The 18257-nt window shown below is 44.0% G+C and overlaps 1 protein-coding gene across 1 annotated transcript in view; it reads right to left on the reverse strand.

The window, feature by feature from the left end:
- Window positions 1–848: 848 nt before the first annotated feature.
- sgca (sarcoglycan, alpha) overlaps window positions 849–18257 on the reverse strand; it is a 34923-nt gene continuing 17514 nt past the window's right edge. Inside the window, exons 7-11 of the mRNA XM_084330673.1 lie at window positions 11777–11985; window positions 7610–7636; window positions 3264–3431; window positions 1813–1836; window positions 849–1088 (exon numbers count right to left, since the gene is read on the reverse strand). Of these exons, the coding sequence (XP_084186799.1) occupies window positions 1082–1088; window positions 1813–1836; window positions 3264–3431; window positions 7610–7636; window positions 11777–11985 (435 nt within the window). The 3' untranslated portion in view covers window positions 849–1081. The remainder of the gene's footprint in view (window positions 1089–1812; window positions 1837–3263; window positions 3432–7609; window positions 7637–11776; window positions 11986–18257) is intronic.

Consider the following 18257-nt stretch of genomic DNA (forward strand, 5'->3'; position numbering starts at 1 on the left):
CTTTGTAATAGTGAAAGTGCCTTTGTGATTGTATGGCCGCAGAGAGAGCATTGTTACCTATAGATTGTTTTGTTATATGTTTCCATTTTGTTGTATGTATCATTAATGTGTTTTTGTCTCTCTTTCTCAGGAAGCACAGATGGGGTGAGCTGCCATTTCCTTTGGATATTGTTTTCTCCTGTTTTGGTTAGGTAAGGGTAGTTTAGGTAATGTAATTTCTTTTACCATAGATTAGATTGGTTTATTTGGAGTATAGTGGTGTTTGTTTGTCGTTTTGGCCTGGGCTCACCCTTGAGCTACGTGTGCTTCCTTTGCATCTCTCAATAAATATCATTGTTGTTTACAAACGTGGTCCATAATTTCTGTCAACCAACTGTTGTGTTACAGCCCTTTACCCTTAGACCCACAGGGGTCGTAACAAGGCCCTAATAATTTTGCACAAGATATTGATGGCTATATTAATACCATAACATTATTTAATTCCATGCAAGGGCAGACACATGTGTTCCACCTACATGCGGATTCTGCCAGACTGCCAGAGTGGAGTGGACTCAACCTTGATGGACTCGGACTAGGCTAGGCTAATATGGGACTCGGACTAGACTCTGGCTCTTCTTTGGTGACTCGGACTTGGACTCGAACACTGGGGACCCGAGACTCGACTCGGACTCGAGATTTAGTGACTCGACTACAACACTGCAACAAGCCACGCTTGTCACTTCCACAGTTCGACTCGGTTGATGAATAACAAAATCAAGAAGGAAGATGTAGATCTTAAATCAACATTTAAATTTTTTTTATTACTGAAAGATATTAAAACACAGATTTTCTGCATCCTGTCACCAACGCTGTCGCGGTGGATACACAGACTATCGGGTGTCTGTTGAATCTAAATCGGTGCCGTGAAATTATACAATCCAACCTCACGTGTGTCAAGTACCAACAAGATGTCAAATCACTCATGAATGATTCAAGAGAAGGAAAGAAATACACTCAAATATCCCACAGCAAACTCACATCCATAGACTGAAAAAATATATACTGTATCACACGAAGCCTTCAAGTGTGTCCGACGCCGTTCTTACTTCCTGCAAAGACAAGAGATTGTCAGCCAGTATATTCGGGGATTTATATCATTATTCATGTGAGAACGTACAGTGGATTTAGATCATTATCCATGTGAGAACGTACAGTGGATTTAGATCATTATTCATGCAAGAACGTACAGTGGATTTAGATCATTATCCATGCGAGAACTTACAGTGGATTGATTTAGATCATTATCCATGTGAGAACGTACAGTGGATTTAGATCATTATCCATGTGAGAACGTACACTAAAAAAACAAGTTTTTTCACAGGAAATTTACTGTATTATTTTACAGATTACTTTTGTTTTTCTACTTTAAGTGTAAATGCCATAACAATTTAGTAAATTACTTTTATCAAAATATTAAGCATTAAATAAAGGTTGTAATCTGTAAATGTATTTGATTTGACAGTAAGTATTTGGCAACTGTTGCAGCCAGACAGTTACAGTTTTTATTTACAGTTATTTTTTACAGTGTACAGTGGATTTAGATCTAAAGGTGTCTCTGTGCTCATCCTGGATGAACTATGACAGCAGACAAACGCACACATGTAATACACTATTAACCTGTGTAGGCTGTGTATTGTATTTTATTATGTCAAATAAAATCAATCAATCAACCAATCAGAGAGAATGCAGACAAACAAACACAAACAAACAAACAAACAAACAAACAAACAAACAAACAAACAAACAAACAAACAAAGACAACAACATGTTTACCTGGGCAGAGTATCACAGGGCTCCCTGTGAAAACAAATTAAGAAAAATGCACTTTATTTGTTGAATTTTCCGCCATTTTACCTCTATAATATCCTGCACCTAAAGAGGCAATGCCACCTATTTTAAGAATTCACATTATGTTCTTCCAGTGCCTCTGGACAGTTCAGTTAGTATTTGTGAACAAGTACCACTCTCCTAAAGCTGGATGTAAAATCAGTCGCTGCTTTATAGACATCAATCAATGGGGCTCTCACAAAATGTTATAATGAGCTCTGAGATGAGGTCTGTGTGCTAACAGGTCTATGTTATAATGAGCTCTGTGTCTGTGTGCTAACAGGTCTATGTTATAATGAGCTCTGTGTCTGTGTGCTAACAGGTCTATGTTATAATGAGCTCTGTGTCTGTGTGCTAACAGGTCTATGTTATAATGAGCTCTGTGTCTGTGTGCTAACAGGTCTATGTTATAATGAGCTCTGTGTCTGTGTGCTAACAGGTCTATGTTATAATGAGCTCTGAGATCAGGTCTATGTGCTAACAGGTCTATGTTATAATGAGCTCTGAGGTGAGATCTATGTGCTAACAGGTCTATGTTATAATGAGCTCTGAGGTGAGATCTATGTGCTAACAGGTCTATGTTTAATGAGCTCTGAGATGAGGTCTGTATGCTAACAGGTCTATGTTATAATGAGCTCTGAGGTGAGGTCTGAGATGTTTTGGAATGTTCTGTCGGAATTCTATGCTACCGTCGAAGAAATCGAGCTTTCGAAGGCCGGTAGCCGTTGTTACTATATACGTCACTATTCAGCTCTCAAAAGTCTATCTCACACATGAAGATATATCCAGGGGTGTAAAGTACTTGAGTAATTGTACTTCGTTACAAATTAATACTTACTGTTTTGGGGGATTTGTACTTTACTCAAGTATTATTAGATTTGTATACTTGTACTTTAACTCAATTACATTTCAGAGAAAAAAAACATACTTTTTACTCCTTACATTTAAAATGCAGACCTACAAAGTACAAATCTCGCAGGTCCAACAATTTTAATAAGTATATTTGTTTCTCTGGCCGAACTAACGTTAACATTATTAATCCTGCGGCCACAATTTATTTAAAAACAGCCAAACAAATCCCCATCAATGGAAAATTAACCCGCCCATACCCATGCTGATTGGTCCTTGTGCAAGACTAGAAAGCGGGGATCTTTGATTCAACACCTGCTATCAGAAGAATAGACAGTCAGAAAAAAAGTTGTTACTTTTACTTTTTAGTACTTGAGTACATTTAAAAGTAGAAACTTTTTTACTTTTACTCAAGTGTGTTTTTAGCCAGATACTCTGACTTTTACTTGAGTACGATTTTGAGACGGTACCCATACTTTCACTTAAGTATAATTTCTGGGTACTTTTTACCCCCACTGGATATATCATACATCTGATCTGCGACTTACTGGGCCATGGTGAGAGGGATAATGTCGGACATGGACGGGGCCCTCGCCCCGGTGCGGAAGTTGAACATGGGCAGCGTGGACAGAGGCTGTGCCGCGCTGCGCCCTCCCGCCATGCTCCTCAGCTCGTCGGTGATCCCGTGGATGGTCTGGTGGTGGTACAGCTGTAATCTGGAGGGGAAACACACTAACATTAGCAAGGAAGGAACATCTTTATTTGCCAACTACTACAAGGATGTATTATTTTTAGGGCTGTCAGTTTATCGCGTTAATTAGATTAATTAATTACACAGCAAATTATCGCGTTATGAAAATTAACTCCAAATTCATTTAAAAAAATTCAGTTTTCATTCATTCCATAAGAACGTAGAATAAACATTTACAGACTTTTTTTTTTTTAATTGACCATTTGCATGTGCTTGGTATCTGATTCTACATCTATGGATCTCAGGGAATGTATTCCCAGTGTCAGAAATACTGTGTCTGTTACTAGGCTTGAGTAAATTGTAATGAACCAAATGAGAATATCAATTAAATGTATTATATATTTTTTTTTTATCTTTGACTGTGAATAACACCATGCTAAAATTGACCAGACCTGAAAAATCAAAGCAAATGAATAAATGGAAGATGATTAAACAGAAGGTTTTGTACAGGTTTTTGTACTTAAGTATGTTAAGTATGGACACATTCAATTTGAAATATGATTATAGATTATAGAATATCAGGCCTAAAATGGTTATGCGATTAAAATGCGATTAATTTGATTAATTAATTACAAATCCTGTAATTAATTAGATAAAAAAAATTAATCGCCTGACAGCACTAATTATTTTATTTGCATTATAAACTCTGAACTCTGAATTCCATTGCCTACACCCTAGGCTCTGTTACGAGACTAAGGCACAGAAACGCCTCTTCCGCCTTAGGTGGCTGAAGAAATTTGGCGTGGAGCCCCCAAGATCCTACGGGCCTTCTACAGAGGCACAACCATATACAGAGCATCCTGACTGCTGGTATGGGAACTGCTCTGCTCTCCGCAAAGCGATACAGAGTGTCGTGCCGACAGCCCAGGTCCCCAGGACATCAGCAGATGTGAGCTTCCCTCCATCCAGGACATAACATACAACGGATGGTGTGTCAGCAAAGCCTGCAGGATTATCAAAGACTCCAACCACCCCAACCACAAACTGTTGTCAATTGGGTTGTCAATATCCCAATGTACCCAACCTTCCCCACCCAACCTCCTCCAATGTACAGTTTCTACGTCAAATGTATATACTCCCTTTTCTTGACTCCTTCTGTATCACAAACAGTACTGTATTTGCAAATCTGGTATGTCATAAATGTATAGATGTAGCAGTACTGACTATCTGTATGTCATGTATGTCATATATGTCTATATGAATTGAAAATGGGGGACCCTGATGGAAACAAGACAAACGTCTTTCTCAGGTCTGCATCCCCTTAACAATTGTATGTATTGAGCCGTACTGTATTGTACCCATTCTGCAATCTGTTAAATAAAGTTTTCATTCATTCATTCATACAGCTGATATGCTGTCCAGCTAACAGTACCACAGCATCAAGGCCTGGACCAGTGGACTCTGGGACAGTTGTTATCCCCCAGGCAGTCAGACTCATGAACTCTGCCATGACCCCCACACACACACACACACACACACACACACACACACACACACACACACACACACACACACACACACACACACACACACACACACACACACACACACACACACACACACACACACACACACACACACACACACACACACACACACACACACACACACACACACACACACACACACACACACACACACACACACACACACACACACACACACACACACACACACACACACACACACACACACACACACACACACACACACACACACACACACACACACACACACACACACACACACACACACACACACACACACACACACACACACACACACACACACACACACACACACACACACACACACACACACACACACACACACACACACACACACACACACACACACACACACACACACACACACACACACACACACACACACACACACACACACACACACACACACACACACACACACACACACACACACACACACACACACACACACACACACACACACACACACACACACACACACACACACACACACACACACACACACACACACACACACACACACACACACACACACACACACACACACACACACACACACACACACACACACACACACACACACACACACACACACACACACACACACACACACACACACACACACACACACACACACACACACACACACACACACACACACACACACACACACACACACACACACACACACACACACACACACACACACACACACACACACACACACACACACACACACACACACACACACACACACACACACACACACACACACACACACACACACACACACACACACACACACACACACACACACACACACACACACACACACACACACACACACACACACACACACACACACACACACACACACACACACACACACACACACACACACACACACACACACACACACACACACACACACACACACACACACACACACACACACACACACACACACACACACACACACACACACACACACACACACACACACACACACACACACACACACACACACACACACACACACACACACACACACACACACACACACACACACACACACACACACACACACACACACACACACACACACACACACACACACACACACACACACACACACACACACACACACACACACACACACACACACACACACACACACACACACACACACACACACACACACACACACACACACACACACACACACACACACACACACACACACACACACACACACACACACACACACACACACACACACACACACACACACACACACACACACACACACACACACACACACACACACACACACACACACACACACACACACACACACACACACACACACACATAGACATAACCAGTGGTGCAGTCTTAATATGGGAACTGCCCAAACGCCCACATTGCACACACTACTTCACTGTTATCACTGTATTACAATTCAGAGCAAATTTTTTTGGACACACGATATGCTGTGACTGACTATTGTATTATATTGAGAAACAATCGTAGCCCACTGTAGTATAACTTAGAGCTACTCTATAGCTGTGCCCAGCTGCTATTTCATCCATTCCTTTTTTATTCCATCTCATTATTATTATTATTATTATTATTATTATTATTATTATTATTATTATTATTTATCAAACGTTATTCTATTTTTATTCTACTTTATTCCTTTTTATTCTATCATTGTTGTTACTGCTACAAGGCAGAGTGTGCAAAAAAACAAAAGAATTTAATTTCAAGAATTCTGATTGGCCAGGGAGATTCCCCTTTGGCTGACCCCGACAGGTGGTTTCCCATGTGAGAGACCCGGGGGCAAATCTAGGAGGGTTACATAAGCAAAACAACAACAACAACAACAACAACAACAACAACAACAACAACAACAACAACAACAACAATAACAATAACAAAAACCTACCATGTGAAAGGTGCTATAGATAACATGTTTATGTAGTAATATTTTTCTTTTGAATAATTCATCCACAGAGCTTTTAGAACGGTGCAGAATAAAAATATTGTTTTTGTTTACATGTTGCGTGCATGTACTGTATCCTCTTCCTACTTCCCATTTCCCCCCACGTGGAATGCATGCTTTTTTCCCGTAGCCTCTGTGAGCGAAGACACTCTTTGATTGCAGCGAAGAAGAAAAAGACGCTCTCCGATTGGCTAACCCTAACCCTAACTCTAAGCATAACCACGTTGAAAGAGGGCCTAAGCATAACCACTTCGAAAGAGGGCCTAAGCATAACCACTTCGAAAGAATGCCTAAGCATAACCACTTCGAAAGAATGCCTGGGCATAACCACTTCGAAAGAATGCCTAAGCATAACCACTTCTAAGCAGAGAATATATGTACAAGGCGGAAGAGACCCTTTGGAGCTAAACCAGTCAGAGAGGGTCTTTTCTTCTTCGCTGTACCAAGCCAATCAGAGAGCGTCTTCTCAAACAGAGGCTACGGAAAAAAATCACGCACGTGGAATGCACCTGATTGGATAAATTACATACTGTTGCTCTAGTGCGACATCTAGTGGCTGAATGTTATATAGCACCTTTAAACACCATGCGATGTGCTTGTTGTGTAGTGAGGAGAGATCAGTGTACTTACTCTGTACTGCATTTATTTCTTTTCTCCCTGCAAGTAAAGAATAGAACAGATACACTGATTTAATAATATTCATTATGGCTTTTGGCTTATTAGCACAACATTGATTTATGTAGTGGTCAAATAAAAAGGTGGGTTAACTAATTACGATCATCATCCTGTATGGAAAAGTACAACAGTTTTTTTTTTTTTTTTTTTTTAAATAGCATGGTACTTCCGGAAAATAGTATCATGGTATTTCCAAAAAGGTATCATGGTATTTCCAAAAATATATCATGATATTTCCATCATTTTGATGGTAGTGACCAAAATAAGATGGAAATATCATATTACCAGCGGTACCGGCGCTAAATAGGATTATACCACGGTATTATTGAAGTCCAAAATTGGTACCATGGCGATGCATGACTTTTACATAATGGTAAAACTGAAATTACCATCAACTACCATGATACTTTCTTCTATGGAAGATCACAATAAAGCAAACAATCACTAATACCGGTACTATGACACACAACACAGTAGCTTGGGTAAACTTTTCCAGAGTCAGGTAAAACTTCAATTATACAATATTATGAACAGGCCGCTTGCTCTGGTGGACCTGGTGGTTCTCAAAGTGGGGTCTGGGGACCCCCAGGGGTCGTCGAGGACTGTACGTGAGCACTCTTACGAAGATTGTGTAAGAGTGACTACTTCACTCTCTCATCTTGTTATCTCCACGCAGACTGGCTGGCTGCAACAGTGTTGTAGTGCTCCAATCACGAGTCTGGACTTGATTTTCAGGACTCGTGACTCGACTTGGACTTGAGCAATGATGACTCGGACTTGGACTTGGACTTGGACTTGGACTCGAGCATTGACTGCATTCGGACTCGGAAGGTGCAGACTTGTTCATTGATAAAAAAAAAAAGAATTGTAATAGGCCCTAATCATTTGGGCCTATTACAAATTGTATATTACCTAATATCAAATATATTGATGGCTAGTGCATTTGTTTGGCTATTGTGTCACAAAGTAAATAAACTCCCTTTGAAATGGTGACCGCTGTGTCATTTATGTTTAATGTAGACCTTTTTTTATTTGTATGTCAGCTCTTTGAGTGCCAGAGTGGAGTGGACTCAACCTTGACAACCTTCCTGAATTCCCCAAGGGGATCAATAAAGGAATATCTTATCTTATCTTATCTTATCTTATCTTATCTTGATGACTCTGACTCTGACTAGGGTCATGGGGACTTGACTCGGACTTAGGCTCTTCTTTGGTGACTCAGACTTGGACTCGGACTCGAACACTGGGGACTTGAGACTCGACTCGGACTCAAGATTTTGTTACACTGAATGTACCACTGAGCACAGAGTGACAGTACAAACTCTGGTAATCTTCCTCGACTTTTTGACTTAATGACTTTTTACTTCTACATCGACACTTATTACTGTACATTTTACTGTATATTACTGTATATTTTTGGCTGTATATTTTAGAATGTATATACATATTTTAGAATGTACAGTATATCCCTGACAATATTCTTATTTGTCATTTGTGATTTTTGACTATACCTAAATGTTTAATGTGAGCGATATGTAGTGCTGAATTTCCCTCTGGATCAATAAAGTACTTCTATTATATTATGTTACAGCCATAAGTACTATATTTATTTACATATATTGTATACGTAATATATTTACGTTTCGTATCGGCAAAAGTCTGAAACAAATCACTGCGACCGGGAGTCAAACCAACAATAATCTTTTTCACGGGCGAGTGCTTTCACCACTAGATAGACTACACATTTTCATAAATACATCAATATATTACTTGTATGGATGTGTACACATTGTACATTTTCATAAATACGTCAATATATTACTTATGGCTATAACATGGCATCCGCGGCCGCGTCCTAAAAGTCTGTGCCGACCAACTGGCCCCAGTATTCACTGACATATTTAACCTGTCCTTAGAACAGGCTGTCATCCCCACCTGCCTGAAGAAGTCCACTATTATCCCTGTACCCAAAAAATCCAAGCCTGCTTGCCTCAACAACTATCGCCCTGTAGCTCTCACCTCTATAGCCATGAAGTGCTTTGAGAAGCTAGTAAAGGGCTACATCTGCTCCTCCCTCCCCATCAACATGGACCCCCTGCAATTTGCATACCGCCCCAACAGGTCCACGGAGGACGCCATAGCCCATGTGCTGCACACAGCAGCATCACACCTGGACAAGAGGCAGGGGAACTATGTGAGAATGCTATTCATCGACTACAGCTCGGCATTCAATACCATAGTCCCCTCCATACTCATAGCCAAGCTCAGGGACCTGGGCTTGAACTATGACCTCTGCCAGTGGGTCTTGGACTTCCTGACTGGCAGACCCCAGGTGGTGAGAGCAGGCAACTGCACCTCCTCATCCATCACCCTCAACATAGGGGCCCCCCAGGGCTGTGTTCTGAGTCCCCTCCTCTACTCCCTGTACACACACGACTGTGTGGCTCAGCGGAGTAGCAATACAATCATCAAATTTGCTGACGACACAGTGGTGGTGGGCCTGATCTCTGCCAACGACGAGAGGGCCTACCTGGAAGAGGTCAAGGTCCTGGCGGGATGGTGCCAGGAAAACAGCCTCTCCCTGAACGTCAGCAAAACAAAGGAGATGATTGTGGACTTCAGGAGGTCGGGGGTCAAGGACTACAGCCCCCTCAGCATCGACGGGGCACCGGTTGAGAGAGTCAACAGCTTTAAGTACCTCGGAGCCTACATATCCGAGGACTTGACATGGACCACACACATTGACAGTGTTGTGAAGAAGGCACGACAACGCCTCTACTTCCTCAGGCGCCTAAGGAAGTTCCAAGTCAGTCAGAAGATCCTTAAGAACTTCTACTCATGTACAATAGAGAGCATCTTGACCGGCAACATCACCTCCTGGTTTGGGAATAGCACTGCACAAGACCGAAGCAGACTACAAAGAGTGACACGTTCAGCCGAACGCACAATTGGAGGGGGGCTCCCCACCCTCCAGAACATTTACAACAAGCGTTGCAAGGGCAAGGCTAAGAGAATCATTAAAGACTCCAGTCACCCGAACAACTGCCTCTTTGAACTGCTGCGGTCAGGCAAGCGATACCGGAGTCTCAAGGCGAGCACAGAAAGACTCAGAAGAAGCTTCTATCTCCAGGCCATCAGGCTGCTAAACGAACAATGAATGAACACTACACAACAACAACCACCAAACGCACATAGCACACACATCCACACGCACACACTCACTTTAAACAAACACACTGTAGCACCCACTCCACACACTTTATAGCACACACCCACTTTAAACAAACACACTGTAGCACCCACTCCCCACACTTTATATTTATTGATGAAGGATTGCACTACAACTCGTACACCTTACTGTAAATTGTACCTAAATTGTACCTCATCCCATTTCTGCTTTGCACTAGATAGTACTGTACATTAGTACACTGCATAGTATTGTATATTATATGGTAACTCAGAACATTGTACATATGTCTATACCGAACACTGTGACCTCATTTTCTTCTTCTAAATTACATGCTATATTATGTTATTTGATACTATCTTGTCTAGCACAGTCTCTGGAGCGTAACAGTAAGAAGCATTTTGTATGAAAGTATTCTGTACTTCTGTATGACAACTATTAAAGAAACTTGAAACAATTTACAATATGTACCTTTTTCCTGTAGTTGATGAGTACTTTAAGTGAGATCGAGCTGCCTGTTTACGTACCTATTTGGGGGTTCTTGACATGAAAATGTTTGAAAACTACTGTGGTAGACTATAGACCTGTTCGCTGTATACAAACCCACCGTGTTCGAGCCAATCAACAATACCAACTGAGTCACGTGACTAAGTTGCCCCCTACCTGCGCGAGCTGCTGCGCTAAAGAAGTACGACGGGGCTCTATGGAGACACTCCCCTGACTAAAAGTTGTTTCAAATGAAAACGGCTGGATGTCATTTTGCCAAAATCAATAACCTTTTACATATCTAGCTTTGGCATGGATTGATTGTTTAGATCGCTAGCATGGTCATAGTCTGCATAGTCTGCCCCGTTGTTCTGACCAGGATTATGTTCCTTTTGCCCCTTGATGTGTATACAGTGTATACAGCGAACAGGTCTGTAGTGAATACGTACACTCCCTCGCGCTCGCAGCACATGACGTAGGCCAGCAGGAGGCTGAGGATGATGGCCAGGATGAAAGGCACGATGACCGTCACAATGTAGTCCGGGAGGAAGTCCCTGTCCGCAGGCGACTCCGGAGGGTCATACTCCCCCCCAACCTCCAGGATGCCGGGGCCCATGGGAATGGGAGTGGGAGGAGGGGGTGGCTTAGACATATCAAACTACAGCGAGACAGAGAGAGAGAGACAGACAATAATCATTTAAATAAATTGATATTCTCCTTTGGTTGGTTCATTACAATTTATTCAAGCCTAGGAACTAGGGGTGTAACGGTACACAAAAACCACGGTTCGGTACGTACCACGGTTTTGAAGTCAAGGTTCGGTACGCGTCTATATTTTCTACAACGGAGTTCGGCGATTTGCGAATCTGATTGGCCACTGACGTTTCTGGTCATGTGACATGTGCGCCCAATAGCGTGACGAGCTGTGTCTTTGCCCATTTCCGCGTCGAACAGCCTGCAAAGCACCTGGCGTTCTATCGCCATGCTCTAAGACAAACTCTAACCTTAACCAACTTCGAAAGAGTGCCTAAGCTTAACCGTCGGAATCAGGGCAGGCGTTCTATCGCCATGCTCTAAGACAAACTCTAACCGTAACCGACTTTGAACGAGTGCCTAAGCCTAACCAGTGTAGAAACTTGCGGTCCCACGATTTGCCGTACGCGTCACATGACCAGAAATGACACTGGCCAATCAGATTCGCAAATCGCCAAACTCCGTTGTAGAAAAATAACAGGCGTTCGGTACGGGTTTTCGGTACAGTGGGGAAAAGTTTGGCTTTCCATGTTCCACTCAGGGGTGATGTAGTGTGCAGTAATTAATTGTACTTGTAGGGCTGTCAACGAATATTCTATATTGAAATTAATAATCGACTTGTAATTATTTCTTTTTAAATAATAATAATTATATTCGATTGTGAAAAAAACAGCCCCCGGTGGGCGGTCGTTAGTAGTTAACATACCATTGTATTCGTCCGGTACACTACACAGCCGTTCGGTACGGTACGGTACACACTGAAGCGGTTCGGTTCCGTACGGATACGTGTACCTTTACACCCCTACTAGGAACAGACACAATATTTCTGGAACTGGGAATACATTCCTTGAGATCCATAGATACCAAGAACATGCAAATGGACCAGTGGAGCAATCTTCCATTTACTTAGGTATGTATTTTTAGGAGAATCTTCTGAAAATGTGGCTAGGGCTTAAGGTTAAAGCTGCTGACTCTCTCCACATAATATATATATATATATATATAGTAATATTAATTATATAATAATACATCCACAGTGCTTAGAAAGGTGCGGGATAAAACTACTGCTTTTGCCCCCAAAATGAATGTTGTTTACATGTTGCGTGCCCTCCCCTCCCTACTTCCAATTTCCCCACGTGGAACTCACCTGATTGGATAAATGACATGCTGGTGCTCTAGTGCGACATCTAGTGGCTGAATGTTATTTATAGCACCTCTATAGCATCTTTACTAACCACCTTACTAACTTTACTAACTTTACTAACACTCAATTAACCGCCTCGGCCAGTCCTTCATACCAGCGGCCATCAGGCTCCACAACAGTGGGCAGGGACTGTCACAATCCGTCTGTTCAGCCTGGCCACGTCCCCCCACCAATTCAGAGACCCTTCCCGGCACCCCCCTTTCCCTCAGCCTCTCTTGGACAGCTCCCTTCTCATCCTGCTCCCATCCCTAAGCCTGTGCCGCCATCTAGTGGACTCCTCCCGCTACTGCCGCTGTTGCTATTCATGTTTGTATTATCAATATGTCCTTAATGTTTAATGTATTCTCTGTCATGTTGTTCATGTTGCCCACTCTGTTTCCTGGTCTGGTCTAGGGTGTTGTCTCTTGTATTTGTATGTATTGTTATTCAGTCCTGTCATGTATTTGGTGTCACTTTGTTTGTCAGCTTGTGTCCCTGCCCATGTGTGTCTCGTTATTAATTAGTCTCCCTATATATGCTGTGCTTCCCTGTTACTCCCCTGTCGGTTCGTTATCCATGTTGACCTTGTTTCCTGTATCCTGTATCCTGTGAACCTGTCTTTGTGTACCTGATTGCTACCTTGTAAATTACAAGTAAAGCCTTTTTGTTGAACTACACCCCGTCGTGTCCTGCCTGTCTCTCTCTCTCGTCCTGTCCTGCATTTTGGGTCCACACCACCACCACACCGTAACAGGGACTGCTGCCAGACATCCAACTACAACTACTAGGAACCTAAAAAGGACAATAACACTACCTTCATTATGAATTGAAAATGGGGGACCCTGATGTAAACAAGACGAAAGTCTTTCTCTGGTATGCATCCCCTTAACAATTGTGTGTATTGAGCTGTACTGTACTGTACCCATTCTGCAATCTGTTAATTAAAGTTTTCAATCAATCAATCAATCAAACCTTATGCATACTGCACCTTATGTGAATACTGTATACTTCAGTTAGTTAGATATTGATTTGTTATATTGTCTACACTGCTTGTTTTTACTACCTGTACCTCCCCTCCCCCATGCTGCTATGATGCCTGAATTTCCCCAAGGGGATCAATAAAGGAATATCTTATCTTATCTTAAGTATCAATTTTGGCACAGTTTTGGAACGGCCCTCATTTATCAACAATGCTTAGAAAGTGTTCTATTTTCGTTCTTAAGCACAGAATTTAGAATGTCTCTACGCGAGCGGAGATTGCGTTCGTCACCAACCCCGAAGCTGTGAGCTGGATTCGCCTGTTCGAATCCAGCTCACAGCTCCGGGGGTTGTCACCAGCTTGGCTGGCCGTTCACACTAATACAATTGGCTGTATTAGAGGGTGGGAGAAGCTGGCGGGGTGGGTACGGGTCGTTGTAAACAGCGACTCCTACAGTTCGGTCGGGGCGCCTGCTAAGCGCGGATAAGACCTGAGTGGGATAGTGTGATCCTTCCACATGCTACGCCCTCTCAGGGAGGATCCGCGCTGCCAGGTGAAAAAGAAGCGGTTGATTGGCTGGACGTGTGTCGGAGGAAGCACGTGATAGCCTCCACTCTCCGAGATGATGTGACTGTGGGGGGTAAGTGCGCAGCGACCAGAAAGGGATTGGGAATTGGCATACGACTAACATTGGGATGGGAGAAAAATCGGAGGAAAAATGGAGGGGGAAAAAGATATATAAAAAAAAAAAAAATGTCTCTACGCACAGAAAAATCTGGATTTATCACACGTGCGTACACAGGTCGTACGCACACCTGCAAGTACTCCGTGTTGATAAATGCCACTTGTTCTACGCTCCGAGCTCGTGCACGATTTTAAGTATTTGCATATAGAACCGCCCGTAATTAACCATATACGGTAATGAAACACCCCCATGAAATGTGGAAAAGTGGACTAAACCGAGCAAATGCGTGGGAGAAATACGCGACAGGCTGACAGACGTGTACACGGTGATGTCGGAAACAGTCGGATATGATATCTATTAACATCCTAAAGACCATTGCTGCCTGGGCAGCGCAAACACTAATAAAGACCGTTAACCACTGATTGGCATTGGTGTCATTAATAATAACCATGCTGGAATATGAATGCCCTTTTTCGTTTCGTTCTTTTAAAGTTCGATTACCCAGGGATTAAAGTTCTCCGTCAATTTGATTCCAAATCGTGACGTATTTTCCGTCAATTTTCTACCTGCATGGTTTAATATGATTTGTAGAGGCATACAATCTATTTTGATGTCGGTATTAGGTATAGCCTATATAAATTATATATGCATAGCCTACATTATGCAATAGTAATTTGCGCATAACGCAGCATGGCACAGACATGTCACACGGAGCCCCGCGCCTGCATACAGTAAACTAACTTGATCGTTAATATAACTGTTGTCCTTGTATCTTTACGCTTATGAAAACATTAAATAATATGAATAGGCTATAGGCCATCGTTTTGCCTTAATAGCCTATATTCTCAAATGGCATTTAATGGCTATCCACTGTGGGCTATCTCCTCGCTGACAAACCAGTACACATAGGCGGCGGGTGAGCTGGACATTAGGGTAGGCTATAGATGGGATAGGACTTGCGCAGAAATGTTTCCTTTTTCTTATTTGCTTGCACGCAAACGGTGCACGCAAACGGTGCTGTCCAGGTTCTGATTTCATACAATACACACACCCACTAGGCTACTACAGCGAGCCCCACTCATTTCATATAGTGCAAATTAATTGTTCAAATGAAGGCATCCAATATGATTAACGTTAGGTTATGACTATAACCAAGTTCTGTTAATTAGGGGCTCTGCTTGGCATCACTCTGCACAAAGGGAGGCCAAGCGGAGCCACTGGCCGACAAATACACCCCGCTGAAGGCCCCCCACAACCAACAGAACAGGGAGGGCCGAGCCCCCCCGACCCCCCCTAATGGAGGGCACCCCCCCTATTAGAGGTTTACCGGGAGGGCGACGGACCCGACCGTGCGAAGAGGCACTCAAGCAACTCAACGCACAGGGTGAGCAGACCGTGGCTTGACCCCACGACTACACACACACACAAGCCGCATGCCACCCGGGAACGAACGGAGGGAAACAACCTCGTTACTGCCCCCAGAATCACGGGATCAAGGGCAAACCCAACCCCGTGGCAAGGCCGTAGCAGCGGAGCGCGAAGGAAGACCCAAACCCACCAAAAGGACTGGACTCCCTGGAATGGGGCCCCGGAGAAGTCCATGATGCCAGCATCAAGACCCCACCAGGTGGGCACTTAGTGACCCCGCCCCCCACATCGCCAGCATATTCGGACAAAGGCCCCTCAGCCGAGCGGGCCCTGTCCTCCCCAATAGTACACCGTCTGGCACACTGGCCCTGCAACAGGCAGACAGCATGGCCGTAAACACACAAGAGTTAACCAACGGAAGCAGGCAGTGCACCGGGAAAAAAGACCAGGCAACAGGATGTTAACCCTAGCCTGGAGACTGCGGACGAGACAGGCGCCAGAAAGGACAGCTGAACACAGCCGCCCCGGCGGAAGGGGCGTATGCTGGCGTTGTCGCATAACCAAGCCTCCACAGAGAAGGCTGACACGATTGGCAGACGTCATGAACGTGCAGGGGCACCCTCAACCGGTGAACCCGGGAGTTGACACTGCAGCAACACACCAGAGAACCAACCACCCAGGCGTTACCCTATGCAATGGTTGGTCCCATAACCCTTCAGGAAAAAAAACCCAAAACACACCTGCGGCACTGCCGCAGCCCGTGTTCCAGTTTCCAACAGGGTTATCCCGGGCCTACGGATCAACGAAACATTACCCCGGACCGGGCCCGGTGATACGGGGAGCACAGGGTCCCCCGAGGAGGCCAAAACCACCCCAACAGGCCCCTCTTCGCCATGCGTAAGAGAAGAGCGTAAAAAATGGAAGACCAGCCCCAGCACCCCTCACTCGGTATTCCCAGGAGGTCACCCAACCAAGTACCAACCAAGACCAACCTGCATGGCGGCCGAGATCCGACGAGATCGGGCGCGTACAGGTTGGCACGGCCGTAAGCCATTACGACAGTGTAGAATACAATGTACCCAACAAGGGTTCCATAACGCTCAACCCTGTGAGACCCGGACCGACCTAGCATTTTTTCCCCCTGAAAAAAGCCCAAGTCCCTCAGGGTACCAGAACAGCAGATCTGCATCCCCGGCGGACAACGGGTGTAACTGATCTGGACCAGCGCGACCAGAACCAGTCCCGTGCCCTAACCACGCCGACCTGCCAACCCCAGGAGAAGGGGCAGATATGCGTGTTGATCCTAAAACATAAAAAGAAGGCGCCACCCAGACGTTTCGGTACGAACCGCGCCCGGCGGCCCACCCCCAGGGCGTGAGACCCTTCCCCATATGTTCAGATCCATTCCGTTATCATCCCCTGATATGAACAGGAACCCATCGACAACCACACAGGGTGTCGGAAGAGGAAAAACCCCCATCCCAATTGCTTCATAAAAACGCTGTTTTAACCCCAAGCAATCAAGGCGCGCCAGTCAGCCAATGTCCAACAGAACAACCTGAGCTAGCACTATGTGTGCGTTTTGACATACCCACATCAACAATAGGCTATTTAGACCATCTTATTGAATCCCCAAGACGCCCAGGGGAACGACAAGAGGGGCGAGATGCAATCAACTCCATGAATGAATGAATGAAAACTTTACCCAACAGATTGCAGAAAGGGTACAACCCAGTACGGCGCAATACACACAATTGGTTAAGGGAAGGCAGACCTGAGAAAGACGTTAGTCTTGTTTCCATCAGGGACCCTCATTTCCAATCCATATAGACACATCCAACTCTTTATAATAATAAAGAAAAAGCATCACCCGTATGAACCAACTGCACAGCTGGGAGTAAAAAACCTGTTTTCACATGATTTTAATCCAGTCACTCTTTTTAATCAGAGTGTAAGACCAGA

The sequence above is a fragment of the Notolepis coatsorum genome (genome assembly GCF_963971535.1).
Source record: "Notolepis coatsorum genome assembly, chromosome: 15".
In the NCBI taxonomy this organism is placed as follows: Eukaryota; Metazoa; Chordata; class Actinopteri; order Aulopiformes; family Paralepididae; genus Notolepis; species Notolepis coatsorum.